Here is a 23,747-nt window from a genome sequence, read left to right on the forward strand (position 1 = left end):
GAGGAAGTCACCCTCACCCAATGAAGCATTTATAATCTCCTGGAGCCAGCCTCGCGTCACCTCCCGAGAAGCCAGCACTAACCAGGAGGGACAGGGGTCCAACAAACATGTGGTCGTGTTCAGTCTACCTGTGGAATCCTGTCCACATCATCAGGAGTCACAGGATCAAACTCATCCCAGATAACATTCTCAAGACCTGCCTCAGTCATTCCCCCTGAAACTACCCAGTCGGAGTCCAGGTCTTCCCGAATCTGAGTGATTTTGTCATGCAGATACTGTACAATGTCCTCGGCTCTACCCTCCAAGGGGTCCTCCCGCACTCCCTGGTGGAGCAAGGAGCGGGTCACCCTAAACAGGGTGGCCGGGTGGTTATCTGATGACGCAATCAGAGCAGCAAAATAATTACACTTTGCTGCTTTTATCGCCACTAGGTAATTCTTAATATGAGATCTTACCAGTGTCTGGTCAGATTCAGAAAGGCTGGCCCTCCAACTGCTCTCTAGGTGTCTTTTCCGGCGCTTCATCTCCCTTAGCTCCTCAGTAAACCAAGGAGCCAGATGAGATCGGTGCCGGGTCAGAGGCCGCAAAGGCATGACCCGATCCAGAGCTCCAGCGGCCGCCCTATCCCAGGCGGCCACTAGGTCTCCAGTCGAGGCGTGAGCCAGAGCCTCAGGGAATGGCCCAAGCTCCATCTGAAACCTATCAGGCTCCATCACTGTTCCTCCATCTGTGGAACAGTGGCCTCCCTCGGTCTAAGACCTTCTTTAATAATAACCACTACCCCCCCGCCCTCCCCTGTGACCTCGGCTGATGGAATGCGTGGAAACCTGGTGGGCACATTTCAATGAGGGGAACCCCCCCCCCCGGCCCAACCAGGTCTCTGTAATACCTGCCAGGTCCGCTCCCCCGTCCTGAACAAGATCACAAATGAGGGGGGCTTTATTTACTACAGACCTGGCATTGCACAACAATAGCCGAAGGCCCGGGCCCTGAGGGTCTGTGCAACCTGGGGAACGAGTGGAGCCTTGGGGGCCAGAGCGCGCCACCACTTGTAAACAGCGAGCGCACGCTCCCCTGAAACGATATGGCCCCCTGCTCCCGCCGTATCTGCCCCTCCCACCCACAGTATTGATGTTAGAAACCATCTGGATAAGCTCTAACCCCCCCCTCGACCCCGGGTCCCCCACCCGCCATGCTGCGCTTCACAGCCAGACCTGACCCTCCCCTTAGTAGATTATCCCCCATATCCACAGCCCGAATTCTAATCTGACCCTCCCCCCCGGAACCCCTTAAAAGTTTGGCTAAAAATTTGTGTAAAAAACCCCTCAACCACCTCTTCGCAGCATGCCACCTCTCTGGGTTCCAAGACTCGTCATCAAGGTCGGCCCTCGATAACGTGGAGGGCCAGACCTGCGAGACTCTTTAAAACTCTTAATCTAACCATTATGAAAGGAAGATAGTTCTAGAAAATACTTGTTCCGCTGTAGATTTTATCTTGAGTTTGGTTTAAAACCTCTATTTTTTTGTTGTTGTTGTTTATTACAGGTGGAAGCAAAACTGATTGACAAATTGGATAGCTTGATGTCAGAAGGAAAAGGTGATGAAACTTACAGAGAGCTCTTCAACAGTATGTGAGTAATAAATGTATTTTAAAAATTCTTTGACTTAGTTTCTTTTATCAAATAATATTTGTCTAAATGGGTAAAGAAATATACTCCCTCTGTATATAATGTTTACGTTGTGGGAGAGAAAGGAATTTCTTTCTATTTAAATCAGTAATTCTGGTATTTATTTAGTTGTTAGAACTAGAATATACAGTACTTATTAAGATCCTAAATAATTACTAATATTTTAAAGTGAAATGCCTATTTTCTAGACAGCATTTTTTATAAGTTTTCTCAGTGGAATAGTTACAAACACTATCAGTTTTTATGGATTTTTTTGTTACTTACATTTAAAAAGTATTAGCATGCCAATGCAAAACAAATGCTATACAAAATTAAATCAGCCAATGAGATCAAATTAAATTCATTTGTTTCTGTTGGACACTTATAGGGCAATATGTGTATTCAATCTGTCTAAAAACTAAAACAGGTAAAAATTCAATTCAAAATTGATTTCATGGGAGTTAAGCATGTACATTTATCTGCTCATTTGTGATGGTTTAGATTAACAGAACTCATCTTCAATAGTAAAATAATCGGAATAGAATTTACAGAAATATTAATAAAATATATTAATATATCATTTTAATTTTTGATTGAAAGGGTGTCATATTTGTAGGTTTACAATCTCTGCATTGTAGTAATTCCCACAATGATTGTCATGCAACAAACGTCTGGATTTTAAACCTCTAATATTTGGAACAAAAAGCAAACTTGTAATAATGTGTTTTCAAAATTTTAAGATGGGTGGAATTAAGGAACATTTGAAAAGCCTCAGCAAACAAAACTAACAGGTTTATTAGAATGTATATTATATACAGATTAATCAAGCAAAAACAAGAAACACATATAATAGTGTGGAGCTCTTGGTTGTTTGCCATCAAGCATTTCATTACCTAACTAGATAACATCATCAGTGCAAGTTGGGTAATGAAATTGATGATATTACTGTTGGAAATGATTCCCCACAAAAAACTTGGATCGGTAAGAAAAGAAGTTTATTTACCCAAAATAAAATAAAAAAGGCAGTTTGCAAAGTGCAGTGGGTCTTGGTGGGAAACTTCAACAGAAAGTTCTAAGCCACACCCCTGAATTCAAAAGCAAGGCATTTTATACACCCTAGTGTGATGCCTCATTCCCTCCCCTTTGGTCTCATTGGATAGGTCCTCCAGGGTTACAACTAATCCAAGGCGCCTATTAAGAATACATTAACCCCCTTCCCACCCTTCAATTACAGCCTGCTCGGCTTTCCCTCTTATATACAGAAGGTCCCACACTTTGATGGGCCCCCCTGCTTTCCCTGTTCTGTCGGTCATGGCTCGGAGGAGCTAGCAACAGGCAGGGGTGCAGCTAGAGGCCAAACAGAGAAATGAGATCCAGCTGCTGTCCAAGGGTGAAGTCACTCATACATGCACACACACTCTTCCTCCTTCCCTAACAAAAGATCTTGTGCTCTGGCAAAACCCCCATGCCCTCCAGACTTGTTAGTCTTTCTGTGGTTAGGAAATGCATAGAGGAAGTAAGATCCAGCTACAATTTATTTATTTATTTGTTTGTTTGTTTGTTAGTCAACAAGTCCAAGGAAACAAGTAACAGTATAGACATAGAGATGGACACATATAAAAGGAAATAAGCAAAACATAGCCATAAACACATGCTAAAATAAATAAATATAAATAAATAAATAACAACAGGACCAGGTAGAGTGTTCCAGACATTTACTACTCTATTGCAGAAGTCATACTTCCTACAATCAAGATTAGAGCGAATTACATTGAGTTTGAATCTACTGATAGCCCTTGTGTTATTGCGGTTGAAATTAAAGTTCTCATTTATAGGTAGGACATTTTGGTAAATAATTTTATGAACCAAGCTTAGGTCGGAACATAGACGGCATAGTTCGAGGCTATCGAGGCCTAAAATTTCAAGCCTGGTGGTATAGGGAATTTTATTTCGAGCAGAGGATTCGAGTATTCTTCTAGTAAAATATCTCTGGACTCTCTCTAATGTATTGATGTCTGAAATACAGTGAGGGTTCGAGGCAGGTGAGCAGTATTCAAGTATAGGTCTGGCAAAAGTTTTGTATGCCCTAGTTTGAAGTATAGTGTTACCAGAGAGAAAACTTTGTAAAATAAGATTGACAACTCTTAATGCCTTTTTTGCAATGATGTTACAGTGAGCTCTGGGGCTTAGATCTTTTGAAATGAGTACTCCTAGGTCCTTGACAGAGTGTGGGTCAATTTGGGAGAAGGGTCCTCTTACTCACACACATGCAGACATACACACGTTTCCCATGCTTTTCCATGCTTTAAAATTAAAATTTAGAAGTACTCACCTTCTTTCCAAGCAGCCTTTGAGCTCAACACTCAAAACCCCTTTAAAACCTAGTCCCAAATGGCCAAGGCCCAAGAAAACTTACTCACAGATTCAATGGATATGCTGCTAGCAAGGGAAGCTTACTTGGGCAAGGTCCATTGTTTAGGTTAGCTTGGAATCCCATGTCTGGAGTGCCAAATTGTTGGAAGAAATATCCTTCTTGGTTCAGTTCCAAGTGGGGAAAAAGACACTGGAAGCATGGAGACTGCTTGGAAAGATGGTTTAATGGTGGACAGAATCACATGAGTTGAGTTCCTGAGTAGAAAAGGGGAGGAGATGCTGGGAGTGCCTTGGTTTTATGCCCTCTATTCGGCCCCACCTTAGTGTTTCCAGTTCCTGTGTAAGAAATGCATCCTGATTGGTTGTCAAACTCCCAGGGGGCGGTGATTTTAGCTAACTTTGTAGGTTGTCTCCCAGGCTTGCTTCCTTGCCATGTGGTGAGTTTTTGTTGCTAGATGGGTCCTATTATGTTTTTTGTGTTGCAGATAATGGCCCATTGACAAAGGTGTGGGACAGGGAGCTGCAGGGAGCTCCTTTGTCTTTAAAACATGTTTCTCCATTTCTCATCCAGGGAAATGTAATATTCTGTCTTTTTAATATTTCCTAAAATATTTCATTTTCTAGGAGAGGGATGGGTTTATTTCCTACATTACCTAGTTGGTTAATGAAACACCTGTAAGTAAATAACCAAGAGCACCAAGAACTCCACAGTTTGTCCCTGAATCCACTGATATGTTCTTCTGTTGGAACATACCCCATAATACCTGCTATCACACTATCTTTGTGAATAGCCAACTTGGAATTTATTTAGATAAACATCTATAATACTGTGTTGTAAATTAAGGTAATGGTCAAATTATGTGCTCTAAAATGATAGTTTCATAAAGTGCTGAATAATTGTCAACAAGCCTGGAAAGTCATCAGATACATCTGATGAAGTACCAAACAATGTGTCCTTCAATTGGTACTAAATACAGGCTTTGATAGGTAATATTTTCTGAGTAAAAATGTTAAATATATATTGGTGTTGAATTGTTGACTTCTGGTAAATTGTTCAAATGAAGCTCTTTTTTGTTTGAGAAGCAGCATGAAAAGACTCAAAATTATATGCTCACGTAAAGGCCTTAGCAAGTACAGTACCCCATAGGTGAACCCCAAAGTACTATCAAAGAAGACAGAGTTTAAGAAGAAAAAGACAAAACCCAGCATCAGAAACTTACATCTAAGCAAATAGTGGTACAATTAGATATTAATTTTCTTGTTAAAATACAAAGGGCTTAAATATTCATCCTTTTTTACTATTTGTATGTATTTAAAAGCAGGGAAATAAAAAGTCATGCACTCAACCATCCTTTGGTTTCTCTAACCAACATGAGAATAAACACAATTGTTCAAACTAGGTTTTTTGTACAATATGCTGTGTGTGTGCTCAGTGAATGCTAAGGATTAGTGCTAAAGGCAAGGAATGGTATTTAGAAAGCAAACTATCTTCAGAAACAGGTTTAGAGGAATATAGAATAACCCATATTATAATGAAACATGTGATGGAGTTTTTCCCTCAAGATATGCATGACAGAATGCTAAAAAAGCTGAAATATGCCATTCTCTGACCTGTCTAGGTATTTCCTGAGGTAACTAAGTCTTGTGTTTGAGAAGATCTTTTGTTATGAATATTTACTTTAAGTATTATCTTTGAAAGGTTGCTGTATGAATGCCAATGCCTTGAATGAATTCTTGGAAATGTACTCACTCATCCACCAAATCAATCTATCTATCTATCTATCTATCTATCTATCTATCTATCTATCTATCTATCTATCTATCATCTATCTATCCATCTATCTTTCTTTCTTTTTCTTTCTTTTTCTTTCTCTCTCTCTCTCTTTCTCTCTCTCCCTCCCTCCCTCCTGAGGTAAGGCTATAATTAATATGATTATAACCACCTCTTTCAAGATGCTCTCTCACTTTGAGCAATTTTTAATGTTTGGTCATAGAGAAATTTTCAGATCTGAAAATATTTTTATGATAATTTCCTAATTCCTTATCATTTCCACAAAAAGTGAAGTGCCTTATATCCATGTTTTGTGGCCCATATGTATTTTCTGAAGTTCCCCAGGCAGATTTATAAATACCAGAGAATAAATTTCCTGGGATTTATTTCATGATTTTACCTAATCTATAGGCCTTCAAATATTTTTAGTTTAGTTTACTTTACTTTATTGTCATTGCACATGGTACAACGGAATTAGGCTGAACCAGATGCAAATAAACAGTACCCAAGAGCAATAGTATTTGCATAGAACTCTTGGCTTTCCTTTCCCCAGTTTTTTTAAAAAAATAATCTTTAAAGAAAAGAAGGCATACTACAAAACAAGCCATAAGATCTACAGCTGTAGTGGTACAGTGGTTAGAATGCAGTATTGCAGGCGCCTGCCCGCTGTCAGGAGTTTGATCTTGACAGCTCAAGGTTGACTTAGCCTTCCATCCTTCCAAGGTCAGTAAAACGAGGATCAGATTGTTGGGATAATATGATGACACTGTAAACTGGTTAGAGAGTGTTGTAAAGCACTGTTCTGTCCCCGTCTCACACACGCACACCAGCAGTCGACCAAGAGTTAAAATAAACCAGCAGACAAGAATTTCCTTTGATAACAGAATTGGCAGCAACCCAGTGGCTGCTTGCCAAAAGTTTTTACTTACAAAGGGAGGTTTATCTCCTTTGACCGAAACATCAAAGTAAGTCCACAAAAGCCAAAGAATAGTCAAGTCCAGTTCAAAAATCAATCCAAGCAGAGCATATAACAAAGTTCCAGAAATGCAGAATGACTTGCTAGCTTTCAGTTTTGTCTGTCACAAAGCCTGAATGGCCACCATACCCCCTTTTATCCCCTGTGAGGTGTGGTCCAGTGACTCAGTTTAATCTCTGGCATGCCTCCTTCTCTGCTGCGCACACTTGTCTTTTCGACGCTGTCGGGGATCCAGCCAAGACTTATCTCCGTCGCTGTCTAACTGCGGCTGCTCGGAAGTGTCTGGCTCCTGGCCTATCTCTTGGCCTTCGGAAGACACCTGAGGTATTGCAGAGAGGAGGGTCCTGGAGAGGGAGGCCTTGCCAACTCCTCTCCTTCATTTTCGGAGTCTTCTCCCTCCGATAAGACGGGCTCGGGGGTCGGAGTCACAACAAGCACTATGAAGTAGTATATAAATCTAAGTGTTATTGCTATTCCTATTGAAGATGATCTCAGGCATTTTTTTGAAAATAAAGATAATGGATGATTATAGTGTCAACTTGTTAAGATAAAGAAGAAAAAGATAATTAGGGCTTGTCAATTCTGAGACCAGAGGATGATGTATATAATATTACAAAAAGAACAAATTTACAGCTTTCTTTCATATTTAAACTATGCTCCATAACAATCTCATGGGAGCACCTATGACATAATCTCAATAGTCTAAATGTGCTCCTGGGCCTAAGAAATTACTCAATAGCTCAAGCTTCAAAGAAACAGGGACCTGGAAAATAATCTGAAATATAAAATGTGAAACAACTTCCAATAGTCCTACTTCATTCTTTAAACAATCCTGGAATTCAGTCAACTGTGCAGTCTTTAATTCCTCTCTTACAGGAAACAGACTTGTTTAGCTACAGGAAGGGAAACAGTAAATCTACTGCTCAGCACCTAAATATTTTCACTCTTTTATTTAGCATATAACTATGAAATTCATTCACAGGAGCAGACTTTTGGTTTTACTAGATTAGAATTAAGTTAGGTTTCTGGTTCTTGGTACTTCAGGGTACAAGAAAACCCAAGATAGCCTTGGATCATCTGAAAGCTATTTGGCAGCTTCTGGATAATATATACTGTAATATATTACAGTTTATTAGCATATAGTGATGGAAGTTATAATGCACAAGTAGCAATTGTTATGTATAGCTGACTTTTCATGCATTGGTGAACTTTGAATGATTCCACTTGCAATCATTTCGTTTGCATGAGTAGCACTTATGTGGTGTTAGTTCCATATGTCTTTTGTCATCTATTACCATTTTGACCTGAAGAAAAGAATACTTTATTTCTACTAGTTTGCCATGCCATGCTACTTTGCTATAGACATTTATCCATTGCTACCTATGCTTTGTTGTTTCCTTGGTGATTTTTTTCCTACTATACCCTGCAATTGAGTCTGGAATTTTTGCCTCCTTTTACCATTATCACTACTTAAAAGGAACCTACTGGATAAATATAAGCCTTATAATAATTGAACTGAAAGTTGGATGATTTTTTTTATTACCTATATAACTTGAGATGAGCATGACAATGAACATTTCTCCCTGATCTAGTATACTAGGATTTTTTTTGTACAAAACATACACCTATTAGTATAATATTTTAAAGCTTTTCCACACAACTTCTTCAAAAAGTGTAGTTGATTGAGTCAATGACCCTGTTTCATGCTTAAAAACATGTTTTATCTGATAATTTAAAAATGTAGAGCTCTATCTTGTAATATGGAAAGCAATAATCAAGAAGATATATGCAGAAGGTACTTATCTCAAGCTGTACAGTAGGTAAACATGCATGAATATGGATTTGGGAATAAGCATTTGGGGAAAGAGTATTCTGATATCTATTATTTAATTATTGAATAAAGGTGTGTGTATTGGTTATGGCTCTACTGACTTTTGTATTCATTCTTTGTTCTGGAGAACAGGGAAATAAGGAAATTGGGATAATGTATATCACCAAGAATTTATCATTTATTTAATGGTTAAATAAATGAAATTAACATGCAGAAATAACACCAAGGAAGTATATTTTTAAAAATCCCAGGAAAAGCCTTTTCCTGTGGCAGTTACAATGCAGTAAATTGAGTGGGTGCAGAACTACTGTTGGTTGAAATATGGGGGGGGGGGATCTTACATTGAGAAGATTTGAAATCTCATCGAACAGGAGCAGTGAGATGGGAAATGCTGTCTTCTAGGTAACAAAATTTTCATTTTTCCCTTGATGTCAAAATGCAAGTTTAATGAAGTACAGTAGATTGGTATATAATAAAATCCTGGCTCTTTTGAATATAATCTCTTCCTCTCTCTTTCTCTGCAGATGATAGATAGATAGATAGATAGATAGATAGATAGATAGATAGATAGACAGACAGACAGACAGACAGACAGACAGACAGACGGATGGATGATAGGTAGATAGATGATATTTGTGTTTTTTTCTGTATGTGTGAGTCTGTATATGCACATTTGCATGCAAACGCACACAAAGGCACACACATATATATAAACATATTTCTGTCTATGTTGAGTTGGAGTTGGCTAACCTTAAAAAATCAATTTGCCTTGTCAATGCTTCCTGGAGTAGAATTCCACTTTTTGGTCCTTATCCCAGGTAAGACAATATTTGCAGTTGTGTTTTGTATAAAATAACAAATATTAAAATGAACAGATATTGCTAAGACATTTTAGGTACCTTTGAGTATAAATTGGTTGTTATGGAGACTGGTAAAAATAAATGCTGATATTTTGCCCTGGGTTCATTCCTTCTAGCCTGCTGAAGAAAATTGAACGTGAAACATGGAGAGAAAGTGGTGTTTCATTAATCGCCACTGTAACCCGTCTTATGGAGAGGCTGCTGGACTACAGGTGAGCAATGGATGCATGCTTTTCAGCAAGAAATATTGTATTGTCTGCATTCTTCCGAAATGAATCATTTTGGGAATAATATAAACAGACACATATCAGTCATCAAGTTGTCAGATTGTACATTACAAATACTAGATTTTGTACATTACAAAATAGGTCGTCCTGCATGTAATACGCAAAAGATGAACTTATATTTCAACAGTGCCCCACATCTTAGACTCCTTATCTGTTGAAACTTTGCATGTCACAGAGAAAACTTATAACAGAATCAGAATGACATGCAATCTTTCTGTGCCCAGGAAGTTCTTCCCTTCCTTCCAATTTTGGGGTGGCATAATCAGGAAATATTTATGGAATCTAATTATTCATAATATATAACCAGTTTTAATTAGAAGCTTTATAGTAATGAAAAATCTGTAGATGAGTTTGATACCGGTTGCATTTCAATCAAAGCTAGACTTGCTTTTAGTACCATTAAAATCATGGGTAAAATTTGGGATCTCATGAAAGGGCAGAAAAATAGTGATTTAATATATTATTATTATATTTTAGTGTTAGGGGAAGAATGTCTGTGCAATGTTCTGCCGATGATGACAAAATAAGTTGATTGGCATTAGATATTAACATGAAATTGGCAGGGAGTGGGAATGAGGTGATATTTTCTCTTCTACCTTATACAAGAAAATGGTTTCCCCCGTCCTTGATTGTCCTTGCTATACTATGTCAAGAATGAATTCAGTGTCAGATAGCTTCTTTATCACATAAAGAAAGCATTCAATGTTGTCTTTATTTTTGCTGTATGAGGTTCTACAACTGGTAGAACTATAAATAGAGAATGAATCATCTTAGACTCTATACTTGCCTGATGCTCTCCAGTTACCCTGAACTATGCTTTCTAAAATGAGTAACAGGACAAGCCATTGTACCACATATATAAAGACACCCTGTAAGGAGAAGATTGCTCTAAATTCTGGGCATAGCAGAAGATCTTCACTGACCTCTAAAAGCTATTGCCTTCCATTTGTTCTTGCAAGGGCGCTGAATTTTATCTCTTCATGCAACTAATAGGAATGAATCTGAATCTTAAGAACAGGAATATTTTTATGTTCTTACAACTTTCTGTTGTGAACTGTGCTTCATTGCTACCAATAATCTTTTAAAAGAGATTCCAAATTGTTATTGGGCATCACTGAAAGGTCCACATTTAACAACAGATAAGGAATTTAATTTGCATTACCAGTGGTGTTAATATTATAATGGGCTATGATTTAAAAAACCATGTAATATGTCACAAAAATATTCCTATTGTAAATGTGGGTGGTGATACTGAATAGATGATTTCCTGATGATCAACTTCATGGCAGAGGCAAGATCCAAAGCTGAAATTTACTAATTCAGTATCTTTATTGCTAGGCTATGTTATTTGGCAACAATGTACATGCCATACTCTGGCTCTGTTAGAGTTCTAAGCATAGAGATTCTGACTGCCTCAGTCAGGTCTCTTAAGAAAGAAAGAGTGAAGTGATAGGCTCTTTTACTAAAAGTGCTGGCTGCAATAAAGTCAGGCTAGAATTAAATTTCCTGCACAAAAAAGTTACAGATTTTCCCCCTCATTCCCAGCCCTCCCAGGTGGCTCTGCCACAAGCTGGAGAAGTCCTGGCATTTTTCCTTGCCGCCTTTTGGCAGAGATACAAATAGGGTAGCTGGCAACATAATTTTCTATGTCCTTCTTTAGTGACAGCTACCAAAACTGGCGCTTGACGAAGTGCAAGATTTTGACAAAGCCTAAATGTCCCACTACTTTTGAATCATGGCTTTTCTGTAGAACCATTAATCATTGACTTTCAGGAATGTATAATTTATTCCCACCCAAGCTAAGACATCCTGCATCGTACATTCACCCTTATGGGTTTGGAACCACTTGTCCTTCTCTAATGCCCTTTTCGGGGTATCCCTTAGGTCCTCAGCTACCTGGACTTTTAGCTTAGCTTGCCCTCTGGCTGTGACTGGAACAGCTAATTGCCGGAATGGGATAACTGGTCTAATTACCTCCAGCTTTGAATAGGGCATCTGCTAGGAAGTTCTCCCCTCCCCACTGGGAGATATCACAGTATGACATTGAATCAGTTAAAGTACTGAGCCCAGCATACTTGCTTGGATGATAATTTGCGGTAGTCTTTAAGGCTTCTAAGTTTTTTTGTCAGCCTATATCTCAAAAGAGGTTTTTCCCCTTTCCAAGGAGTGTCTCCAGGTTAAAAGCACCAAGCGCACTGCATACACTTCCTTTTCACAAACCCCCGACCTATGTTCAGTTTTGATAAGCTTTTGGGAGATACAGGCAAAGGACTGCAGGACCCCTACTCATTTTTCTCCAGAAGCATTGCTCCCACTGCCATATCACTAGCATCTGCTTGAATGACAAAGGTATCATTGGTGTCTGGGTGTTTCAGCACCGGTTCTGCTGTGAACAGGCACTTGAGGTTTTCAAATGCTGCTTGGCATTCCATTGTCCATTTCAGCGGCTGGTTAGACTTGGGGTTCCCTTTCCCTTTTGTCTTTACTAGGTTGGTTATGGGGAGGGCTATCTGAGAAAATGATGGGGTGAATTGACAATAAAATTTTCCCAGGAACGTTTGTAGTTGCTGAGGGTCAATTCCTTCATGGGAAATGTGATACCCCAGATAGTCAATTCTATTTTGGTGGAATTCTCATTTAGACAGTTTAGCATACAATTGGGCTTCTCTGAGCTTTTTGAGCTGACTAATTTTACATGCTCTGCCATAGATTCGATATGGATTAAAATATCATCCATTTAGACCAGGGGTGTCAAACTCAATTTCATTGAGGGCCACATCAGGATTGTGTTTGGGCGGGGGGGGGGGCAGGTGGCCATGGCCAGCTCGCAGCCCTCCCAAGCTCCATTTTTGCTGGCAGAGCCATTGCAGGCCAGTCTTTCACTGTTTCCAGGACAGCCCCGTGGGCCAGATCTAAGCACCCTATGGGCTGGATCTGGCCTCAAGCCTTGAGTTAGACCAGAACCTGATTTAGACCAGAACCTCTTTGTACAGGTGCTCATGCAGCACTTCATTTATCAGCTGCATAAATATACAAGGGGCATCCTGCAGTCTAAAGGGGAGGACTCGGGAATTGGAAACATTACCGAAGGGGTAATTAAAAGCTGTTTTTCACTCATTGCCTTCCTTGACTCTAACTCAGTAATACGCCTGTAAGGTCCTACCTCTCTTTCCCGCTCAAGAAAGTAGAACTCTTGAAACAGTGTATTTCAAAAGGATTTTTATTGAGTAGAAAGTGATAGTAGAACAAAGGCAAAGCAGACTCTCTCAAGACCTTTTTATTTCAACAGGCTGGCCTGGCCTAACTTCCTTTTAATTGTTAATTTTAAATTTGTTTTAAAACAATGGGGGTGTTTTAATCTGTGTGGGACAAATTATTTAATGTGTTTTTATATATATTTTTTTAATTTTGGATTTTGTGTGTTTTATCCTTTGGCTGTTCACCGCCCTGAGTCCTTCGGGAGTAGGGTGGTATATAAATCCAAAATAAAGTAAAGTAAAGTAAAAGACTCTAAATCCCCTCAGGCAATACAGTTAGAAATAAGGCATTAGAAACCCCTCCTCCAGTCAGATGTGGATTCAGCCAATCCACAGGTGTGAAGATGTTGTTGCAACAGCCATCCTAAGAACTAGCTTACGTTAAAGTTTATACAAAGAGGACCAGGCAGGAAATAGGATACTTAGGATACATAGAAAAGAGAACTAAATGTGACAAATCCAAATCCCCCCCTTTTTCCACGAAGAATGGCAGATACACAGATCTTACAATATCCTTCATCAGCAGTGGGTAGATATTTTCAACACAAACAGTGTTTAGCCTGCAATAGTCAACGCATAGATGAAGGGAGCTATCTTGATTGCTATTATATTAAAATATTTTAATATGTTTATTACTTTGTGGCCAACAGTTCTCTGATTTTAGAGGATGATGAATGTTCACCTTATTTGCTTTATATTGCTTTATATAAAATAGCATATTACTGCTTTGATGTACAATGTACAGTGTACAAATGGACAAGAAAATAGCAAAAGAAAGGGAGAGAATGAAAGTTGGAATATATAAGGAAAGAATGCATGATGAAAGAATGTAGCTACATATTCCTTTAGTTTTTAAATTCATTTTGTATTTTATGGTATTAACATATACTTGAATCTGTAGTGTGTATGAATCTCTTAATAAAAATTATCTTGATAGATTATCTGATGTGCATAAATATATTTTCTGCATAATATTTCATTCAAAAGTTTTTTCCCTTGTCCAGGGACTGCATGAAAATGGGAGAAGTGGATGGCAAAAAGATTGGATGTACTGTCAGCTTGTTGGTGTGTATCTCTTTGATTCTGGATATCTTGCTATTTCATATTTAAAATATCAAAGCTTAGTTGAGAAGAATATTTTTTAACAGCCTGCTTTTCAGACAGATTAAAAGTACAAATTCTATTGCATAAGTAATGTACAGCAGTGAATTCAAAGCCTATTTTAAAAGAATAAAATATTTATGCTATATTGAATATATATTGCTAGTTACCTAGTCAATGTTTTTGGAAGTATGCGGGGCAAAAAGTGCAAATCCAGGAATAAAGGGATATGTGAGAGCTTAGCATATTCTACTAGACGTTTCTAAAGGATGAAAATGAGAACAGAGATTATTCTATTAGCCAAACCTCATCTAAACATATAAAATATCCATTGTTAGCATGGGCATTGGTAGCAATGTTCACCAATGTGAACAACCTATGCTAAGAGCTATTCGATTGCTGGATTGCTGGATTCGATTGCTATTTTAAAAAATAAATGCTGTGGCTAAACTGGAATGCCTTTGTTCATAAAAAATAAAAAAGCAAGAAGAGGCTAGAAACATCCAAATTTGTGCCATTTATTTCAAGAGCCAAATAGTTGTCAACAGCAAGAGCTTGCCAGAGTCTCAATCCTTGGTGACATTTTAATTGTAGGGTATTTTTTCATCTAAGGCATGGACTCCAACTGCCGTTTTCTTTCATTATTCTTTTCAGCATTTGGTAAATACTTTACCTTCAATCTCAGATACCTTTGATTAGATTTTTCTGATGTAGAAGAACATAGGCACGACTTACAATTCTGTTTATCCCCTTGCAAGACAATTCCAATATTTCAGCTCATGAGATTAAAAGGAAAAAGTGCTAGCTTTAGCTTGCAATATTGTTCTGCAATTCTATTTTACTTAACAATATGTAATGTACTCTTTTCTGACTATCAGCAAGAATATATTTGATACATTGCAGCAACGCCCACAGATCCTGCATGAAAGTGGATTTTCTGTAAATATTACAGGCTGAAGAGATGGGAAAATCAGAATAATATCTTTGGAATGATCACAGGGACAAATAACATATCAATGCACAATTCTATTTGACTTTAAATCTTTTATAATTACATTTTTACATTTCCTTCTTTATATAGCTTAGTTCAAAAAGACGAAGTTTTGTTTCAAGAGTTTTTTAAATATAATTTTAGCACAATTCCATGTCTAAAAATAGCATTATTATTTAAAACAGCTATTTGTAATAGACAGAAATTGAGTCAAGGCTATAATGCTCAAAGTTTTAATTTAGTTATGGGTAGCACTTTGTTTAGAAATATGTTTTTCTGTGATGCCTCATTAATATATGCAAATCATTGTTAGGCAGTCATTAAGTGAGGATAGAACAAACATAGATTTCAGTTGTTAGCTGGTATTCATGCATATGTGAATTAGTTATAAATGCACTTCTAATCCAGAATGCAAAACAAACAAAGGAAATAGTAGTAGAAAAATCCACAAGCAGGAGAGTTCATCTGTAAGGACCAGCCTCTCCTCCCCTTCAAGAAAGTATAGACTCTTGAAAACTTTGTATTTCAAAAGGAACCTTTTATTGAAAAGGGATGAAAGCAAGTTAAAATTCAAAGCAGGCTATGAGGTCCCTCAAGGTATACAATCCATGATAAAGGAAAGTAGGAACCCCTCCCCACCATCCGATGTGGATTCCCACCAATCCGCAGGTTTGAAGATGTTACTGTACTAGCCTCTCTGAGAAACAGATAAGGAGAGTTTCTCAGGGCCATCTTCCAGCATTGCAATCCACATGGCCCTCCCTCCCCTCTCATTCCCCAAGAGGTGAGAATTCTCCAGGCATTATAGGTGCCAGGCAATGGTTATAAATCTGGTTAAAGGTTATACAAGAAATAGGATACTTAGGATACATAGGAAAGAGAACTAAATGTGACAAATCCAAATCCCCCCCCCCTTCTTCCACTGAAGAATGGCAGATACATGGATCTGACATCATCCTAGTTACAATATGACTCTTATTTGAAAAATCCATCTCCTTACTAGGACAAAAATAAAAGTTATGCCTAGCAGAGAGATGGAAATAAATCCAACATCACGTGGTATGGTGATGGCATACCTGTTTCTAAGATCAACAAAAGGGGCGTTGGTCCTACCTGATATGCTCTTTCTCAGGGTGCGGGGAAGATCATCCAGGAATGGAAGATCATTCAGGAATGGGTGGAACTCTGCTTCTCTGCTTGGAGACCAAGTAATTTTTTTTTTGGCCACGCCTCCCCTGCCTGGGTCCTCCCCAGTTTGACGAAGGCACAGCAACAATGATGAGGCTCGCAACCTGTGAAAACAGTAACCCTCCCAGACTATGGACCAGACGGTCACCAGGGTGGGGCTGGATGATCTTCCCCGCACCCTGAGAAGGAGCGCATATCAGGTAGGACCAACGCCCCTTCTCCAGTGTGATGGGGAAGATCATCCAGGAATGGGACTTACCAAAACCGGTTAATCATAAGGGAGGGAAGCAGTCTGGTTCCAAGTCCCCCGCTCCGCACGATCCCCTGTAGAACTCACCTGTCCCTTGCAGCGCCAACCAAATGGGCATAACAAGAGACTAGAAGGATTTCCCAAATGTGTGACCCGTGCCACCGGCATGACCTCCCCGGAAGAGATGCCATGGCACTTGAAGTAGTGGACATTCCGGAAGCTCTCCATCGGACCATGCCAGCCCGGCTCCCTGTCCCATAAGCGATAGGTTGACCGAGATGCAGCGGGAGGAAAACTGGAAGGAACAAAGAAACTCCATTCCCCCCCCAATGGGGAAAGACCGCGAGAGGCCATTGAGTCGAAGCTCTGAGCGGCCAAGGCAGCCGAAGCCAGCTGCAGGTCCGGGCTGGGTCGCAGCTGAAGCCGCGGAGAGAACCGAGTAAGCGGTACAGCCATCCCTGGAAAGCACCTCAAACATAAGGCAATTGCCCATGTGGCCAGATGTAGGCGTATGGGACAGCCCACGGTATCGGCCCTCTGGAGGGGTCACCAGGAACAAGAGCCTGTGGTCAACACGAGGACCAGAATCGTCTGATCCCTGTCGGGAACCCACCATGCAGCTGCAGGCCCCCTGAGACCGCATGGCAGCTTCAACCCCGGGGAGCCAAACACAACAATGCTGGGAAGGTGAGTCCAAGCCAAGCTGGCCGTATAGAGGATAGGTGACCTCTGTCCACCTAGGTCCGCCCACCAGGTGCCTGGTCAAAACCCAGAGCCTGGAGAACCACTAAAATGGTAAAGGGCAGAAACAGTGTGAAGCCCAATGCCCACATCGTACTCCCAGGTGAAGACCGCCCTAACTTCCCGTTGGTGCCCGGCCGAGTGATGGCTTGCCAGGGCCCGTGACAAGGGAAAGTACCCCAAGGGTGTTTAAACCCGGCAAGGGACTCTGGTAACTACAAGCAAGTGGACCTAGATTGTGGTCCCAGGTGGACCAGGATGAGCTGGGCAAGATGGGAAGGATGCCCCTTCCCCGGCCAGGCCATGAATGGTGGAATGTGCTTGCCTCACCTAGGTGTGTCCCACCTATGTGATATCCTTTCTTTCGGCATCGGCGAATTAGGCACCAGGTGTTGTAGCCAGAAAGGTGGTCAGTCACCACTCCACGGCGGCAGTGAGAGGAGCTCTCACCCGACCAGTCCATCCCGGAAGGCTGAGAAGGCCCCACTACCCCAAGGTCCTGGGGGGGTTCCCATCCTGAGGGGCCTAGTGTGAAACATGCTATGTGGTTCATACGGGTTGCAGATAGACAACCTGGGACAAACAAGGATGTCCTGGGCTACACATTGTCCCGGATTCCCTGCAGTCAGAAGAGGCCGGCACATAGCTCCTTCCCAGCGAGTTGGTTCCATGTCATAAGACTACTGCCCTTTCCTGGTAGGGCAGTAGATGGCAACCCAAAGGGAAGGTCGGGCCCAATGGCCTCTAGTGATGACCCACTTCCTGAAGAAAGGCCGGGAACCGCATGCGCAGGACCAGAGTCCCCCCGTGGTGGGATCCCAACCAGGGGGGGAGACCCGCCGAGCCCGACTAAGGCCTATCAGGAGGGCCCATGCAGCGGACCAGACTAAAGAGTGCCGCAATGCAGGAGTCCAGGGTCCATCCATGGAACATAGCTATACCACCCCCCGTGCGGGTTCCACAGTACCCCGAAGTGAGCCACCGCATGGGAGAATACTGGCAAGCCTCCATGCAGTGTGACAGGGTCTGGTCATGGAACACCGGTAATGGTGATTACAAACCCTGTCTAGGCCGGAGGACAGAGAACGGCTGGAATAAACCGACCCTCGTAGTACCGATGCCTTAGTGGCTACCTCCAAGGTAAGTAAGGGAGGTTACAACCCTGCACGCGAACAGCCGGGGTAACGATGAGAGGTCACTATCCTGCCATCATATGAAATTGGCGGACTCCATAGGACAAATGGGTGTCAGAGAAAGGGACAAGGTCCACTTGCAGGAAACCACAGGGGCAAGCTGAGTGAAGACGAGTTTGTGGAGTCCAGACCAGTGCAAGCGCCTCCCCAGAGCCTGAGAACTGGGAGAAGGAGGAATGATGTAAGTACTATCAGTGGCCCCAAGGGCTATGGCTGTGGCCCCACCCCATTGTGCGAAGAGGTTGGAGCGCGTGCCCCGCCCAGAACTGACATCCTCCCCTGTGGTGGGCCCAGCCTACCGGCAGTCTGAATTTCACCAGACAAGAAGGTATCTGACTCCGAAGGAGCCTTATGAGAAGAGAGAGGGAAGCACCAACAGTGCCATCTGTACTATTCAGGCGGGGCCACATCACAGCCTGTCATTGAGGACTGGGTGAAGCATACCCTGAGGTGATGGTTGACATCAAATTACCTCCACCAATGCCAGCTTTTGATGCAGCCAGTGCAGGGGACTGTCGCCACGGAGGGGACGATTGATAAGGCCGTCAGGTGTGCTTTCTCGAAAGCGACCTCGGCTGAAGTCCCACGATGGGAATAACACATGCTTGAACTGTATCTGTAAACATTGTACAGAGTCAGTATAGTACCCTCAACCATTGGGGTTCTACTTTGACAGACCCTGAAGAACTGAAGCTGGGTCTATAATGAGCCCCGTCGGGTTGAACGTCCGACAACGGGCCTAGGCAGCGTGCAATGTGTCCTTCTGGCCCCTGCGACACTGAGAGGTACCGCTGCCCTGCTAAGGTCCATGGGGGAATTGTCCCTGGTGTCTGGCCACAAAAAGGGGTTGAGTACGAGACAGCCCCTTGGTGTCTATCTCCAGGTCAGACTGAAATACCACCTCATATTGCGTTAACAGTCAACTCAATAGGTAACAGCGCCGGTATCGTACCACCTTGAGATCAGAGGGTACAGCATGTGGGCTGCCCCCAGTACCAGGGGATGGGAGGTCATCCCTGGATTGTTCCCTAGGTTTCGAACGAAGGCACATGACCCAGGAAACCCCTGTGAGCCGTCTATGCTGATCTGCATAACTGCAGAGGCCATGGAACCCCGGAAAGGGGACTGGGAGACTGGATCCGAACCCAGGCTGGCCATGGCCCAGACCTGGCAATGGTGCCAAGGCCTTGTTGTCACCTTGAATAACATGAGAACGTGGGCGTTGTCATATTAGACAGCTCGCCAACTTGAAACCAAGTATAGGAAGCCATGTGGCTAGCCAGATCAGCTCATGTAATTTCTCCTAACCCTCGGAGGGTGTTTTTTTTCTTTCTATTGTTGTTGTTGTTGTTGTTGGTGGTGGTGGTGGTAGTGTGCTGCAGCCTTATAAAAGAGCCATGAGTGGTAGCCGGCAGAATCAACAGGCTAGCATGCCTGATCCATCCCAGTGGTGCTCCGTCCCTGGAACAGACCCATCAGCTTACGGCAGGTGGCACCAGGTCTCCCTGAAGGGAGCAGGGCTTCTGCTTCAGGCATGAACAAACTGAGACCTGTAGAGAAGGAAGACCAGAGCTGTCAAATGGTGCGTTCCAAAGATAACGACCTACTTGGTGCCAGCTGGTGGCGAAACACTGGTGTTTGAGAAATTTGAGAGCTGATAGCCGCCCCTGCTAGCTCCTGACATAATAAGGGAGCGCTGACTGTTGGCAGAAGTTGCCGCCCACTGGCCTCCAAGACCCAGGCAGGCTGGGCAGTGCCAGGGATTACTTCCTACCCTGAGTGATTGTTGCTCCTATTCCGGCAACCCACTGCACAAGGTGGCGGCTCTTGCCCTCTCCAGCTGTTGCCAGGCAAATCAGCTCATGATGAGCCACTGCCTCCTAAGCCAATTTGGTGGGACATCCGCCCCCCCATATGGATCCCTTGGTGAAACAGCTAGCTTGGTGCCGGCACCAAAGTGGTGAAAAAGGGCGCCAAAAATAACACCCACCGTTTATCTGCAGGGTGCCTGAGTTTGTCACTCTTGACTCCTGTCATGCAAGGCACCTTCCTCGCTTAATACATGTGGGAGCGGGCGGACTAGCTCGGGGGAACTTCCCCGGCTGCAATTGTTATGGCGTGAAGTCGATCACCCCTTCACCTCAGGCTGTAAAGCCGATGTTGACTGAATGAGGCCCCCCACTGCGGCCGCTTCAGTTGACTCCGCCACCGATTAGGTCTTGAGATAAAATGGGGGGGGGCAGACTGGCTCGAAGGGAGCTCTGCTGCCAAAACAACCTTAGCTTCTGGCGTTCCCGCTCACATGATCTCTCACACAATGCAGGCTGGCTCGTAGGCGCATTCCTGCCTCAGCTGCCGCAGCGTCTGACATTCACAATTGAACATAAATTCAAGGAGACAGGCCCGAAAAGAGCTCTCCATTAGTGGCTGCATTGTGGTTGGTGTCTCTGGGAATAGCTCCCGAGACTAGGCAGACCAGCTCTGAGGGAGCACTCCAGCCACCGCTCTCATGGTGCTCGGCGCCGGTGATGTTACCTCATAGTAGAAGGCAGTCTGGCTCGAAGCGAGCACTCCTGCCTCTGGGGCGATGCAGCTGATGCTGCCGACCTGTTACCTTGCAATATAGGCAGCTTGTCTCGCCAGAGCTCTCCTGCTGTGGCCGCAATAGCGCTGAGCACTGACATTGCCATTCTAGGCAGGAAAAGCAGGCTGGCCTGAACCAAGTGTTCCTGCTGAGGCTGTGAGTGCGCTGGTTGCTCCCATGCTCAACGAGCTGTAAGGGAGGCCTCCACTTTGTGTAGAAACGGGCAGAACGGCTGGCGAAGAGCACTCCTGCCACGGCTATGGGGCGCCGAAGGCGTCAGCCGCTTTCCAAGTACAAATCTGGCAGACTGGTTCATCATGAGCACTCCTGCCACGGCTCTTGAGGCGTCAAATGCACTTGCCGCTATCAGTATGCCTGGATGAAGCCGGGCAGGGACTGAGTCCCTCTCTACAGATGCAGAACATAGCCAGGGGTAGCCCTTACCAAGGCAAAAACCCCTCCGCTGAACGCGGGATTGGCAGGGACCTCGGCCGCTTGTCAGGCTGGTAGGGAGCTTTACCAGTGGACCGGCAAATCTCCTGGATCGCTGCCCAGTGATCTCCGAGCCTTGCTCGATAAGAAATTCCCTGTCATCATTGAAGTAATTAGGAATGGGTGAGCCTCATTTTCTCAGTCTCATCTCGTAGAAGACCGAGTCGAACTGGGGACGAGTCGAACCCTGCCTGGGTTGACAGGGGAGGCGTGGACAAAAAAAAAAAAAAAAACTAGTCGGTCTCCAAGCAGAGAAGCAGAGTTCCACCCATTCCTGGATGAGCTTCCATTCCTGGATGATCTTCCCTGCCACAATGGAGAAATTCTTTTGGTAGGTATAGTCATAATCTGAACTTTCTATGTCGCATACATGTAACATATGCTTTGTTATTCAAATAATTAACATAAATTCCCCAAAAATCTATATAGGTTGTCTATTGCAAGAGCATTCAATTTGCTTAAAGCTGGAACATTAGCTTTAGTCCAGAACTGCAGTAAAATTGTCACAAAGGACAAAGCATTGTCCCCTGAATTCTCAATCATGAATATCACATTTGGCACATTTTTGCTTTTAAAAAGATGGTCAAGGGAGTGGTAGGCATCTGACAATCTGTCCGCCTCTCATTCAAATAGCCATTCTGCTCCTGAATTTAGGTGGCATGATTTTGAAAGAGAGGGTTTTTTTCTTTCCTTCCTTCCTTCCTTAGGCTATTCTGTTCCCATTTCTACACTTTAAAAATGCTGAAAAGCAAGGAAGAAAAACCAACAAAAAACTCCACTACCTCTGATAATATCATTAGCGTGATTCTAATTTGTGGGAGTATGTTGTGAGGTTGTAATGCCTAAGTTTAGGAAAGTAGCCTATCAATTAGGATTTGGATAAAACTTCTGAAATTTTTAACATGTACTTTTATTCACTTTCTGAGTTTAATATATGTTATGTACATATGTCAGTCATACAATGTATTCCTTTCTTAACACAGAGACCATGTGGCACTATTCTGGAAGTGAGTGCCAGTTTTGGAAGCAATTGCAATGAATTGTGGCTGTTCAGAAATAGAATCCACTTCTTGGATGGTGCCAAAGGGCTGCTGTTATATAGAGAGCCTGAGGGGGTGGAGTGGCCAGCTCTCCTTCCCAAATGTGATCTCTGGTTCTTTGCTCTTCTTCTTCTTCTTCTTCTTCTTCTTCTTCTTCTTCTTCTTCTTCTTCTTCTTCTTCTTCTTCTTCTTCTTCTTCTTCTTCTTCTCCTTCTCCTTCTCCTTCTCCTTCTCCTTCTCCTTCTCCTTCTCCTTCTTCCTCTTCCTCTTCCTCTTCCTCTTCCTCTTCCTCTTCCTCTTCCTCTTCTTCTTCTTCTTCTTCTTCTTCTTCTTCTTCTTCTTCTTCTTCTTCTTCTTCTTCTTCTTCTTCTTTTAATTTGATTTATATGCTGCCCTTCTCCGGAGACTCAGGGCGGCTTACAATGTGTTAAGCAATAGCCTTCATACTTTTGTATATTTATACAAAGTCAGCTTATTGCCCCCACAAACTGGGTCCTCAATTTACCTACTTTAGAAAGGATGGAAGGCTGAGTCAACCTTGAGCCTGGTGAGATTCGAACTTACAGTAATTGCAGACAGCTGGTGTTAATCACAATGCTATCAGTCTGCTGAGCCACCAGGCTTATATTTTTAAAATATAAAATAATTGCTTAAGATTTGTGAACAAAACATTCACATCCTTTTCAGGACAGAGAGCAGCAAAATTAAGCTGAGTGATTTGTAGAATATAGTTATATTATCTGTTGTAATGATATTTTGTAATTTGCTTTGGTTCCAGAATTTCTATAAAACAGAACTGAATAAAGAAGAGATGTACATTAGGTACATACATAAACTATATGATCTGCACCTAAAAGCACAAAACTTTACAGGTAAATATTTTTTTCACATAGCCTGGACAAAATATTTTTGGAAATATTCTAAATGTATACCCTGTTTCCCCAAAAATAAGACCCAACTGGAAAATAAGTCCTAGCATGATTTTTCAGGATGCTTGTAATATAAGCCCTATCCCCAAAATAAGCCCCAGTTAAGATTGTTAGCCAGATGGATGCATTTAGTACCATATTTTCCCCAAAATAAGACCTAACCAGAAAATAAGCCCTAATGCATCTTTTGGAGCAAAAATTAATATAAGATCTGGT

The 23,747-nt window shown here is 42.3% G+C and overlaps 1 protein-coding gene across 12 annotated transcripts in view; it reads left to right on the top strand.

Annotated features, from left to right (window-relative positions):
• The window catches only part of DOCK4 (dedicator of cytokinesis 4), a 627,777-nt gene that overhangs the window by 490,823 nt on the left and 113,207 nt on the right, over positions 1–23,747 (top strand). For 9 of the 12 annotated variants that reach the window (XR_015728984.1, XM_087874154.1, XM_087874155.1 and 6 more), the window contains 5 exons: positions 1,546–1,631; positions 9,410–9,436; positions 9,595–9,690; positions 14,027–14,087; positions 23,381–23,474. Coding sequence is in view for 11 of the 12 variants with exons in the window: in XM_087874154.1 (XP_087730280.1) it covers positions 1,546–1,631; positions 9,410–9,436; positions 9,595–9,690; positions 14,027–14,087; positions 23,381–23,474 (364 nt within the window). In the remaining variant the exon portion in view is untranslated. The remainder of the gene's footprint in view (positions 1–1,545; positions 1,632–9,409; positions 9,437–9,594; positions 9,691–14,026; positions 14,088–23,380; positions 23,475–23,747) is intronic. The other 3 variants (XM_087874159.1, XM_087874153.1, XM_087874162.1) reach the window with 1 other exon arrangement.

The sequence above is a fragment of the Pantherophis guttatus genome, chromosome 7 (assembly GCF_059756535.1).
Source record: "Pantherophis guttatus breed Tessera chromosome 7, ASM5975653v1, whole genome shotgun sequence".
Taxonomy (NCBI): Eukaryota; Metazoa; Chordata; class Lepidosauria; order Squamata; family Colubridae; genus Pantherophis; species Pantherophis guttatus.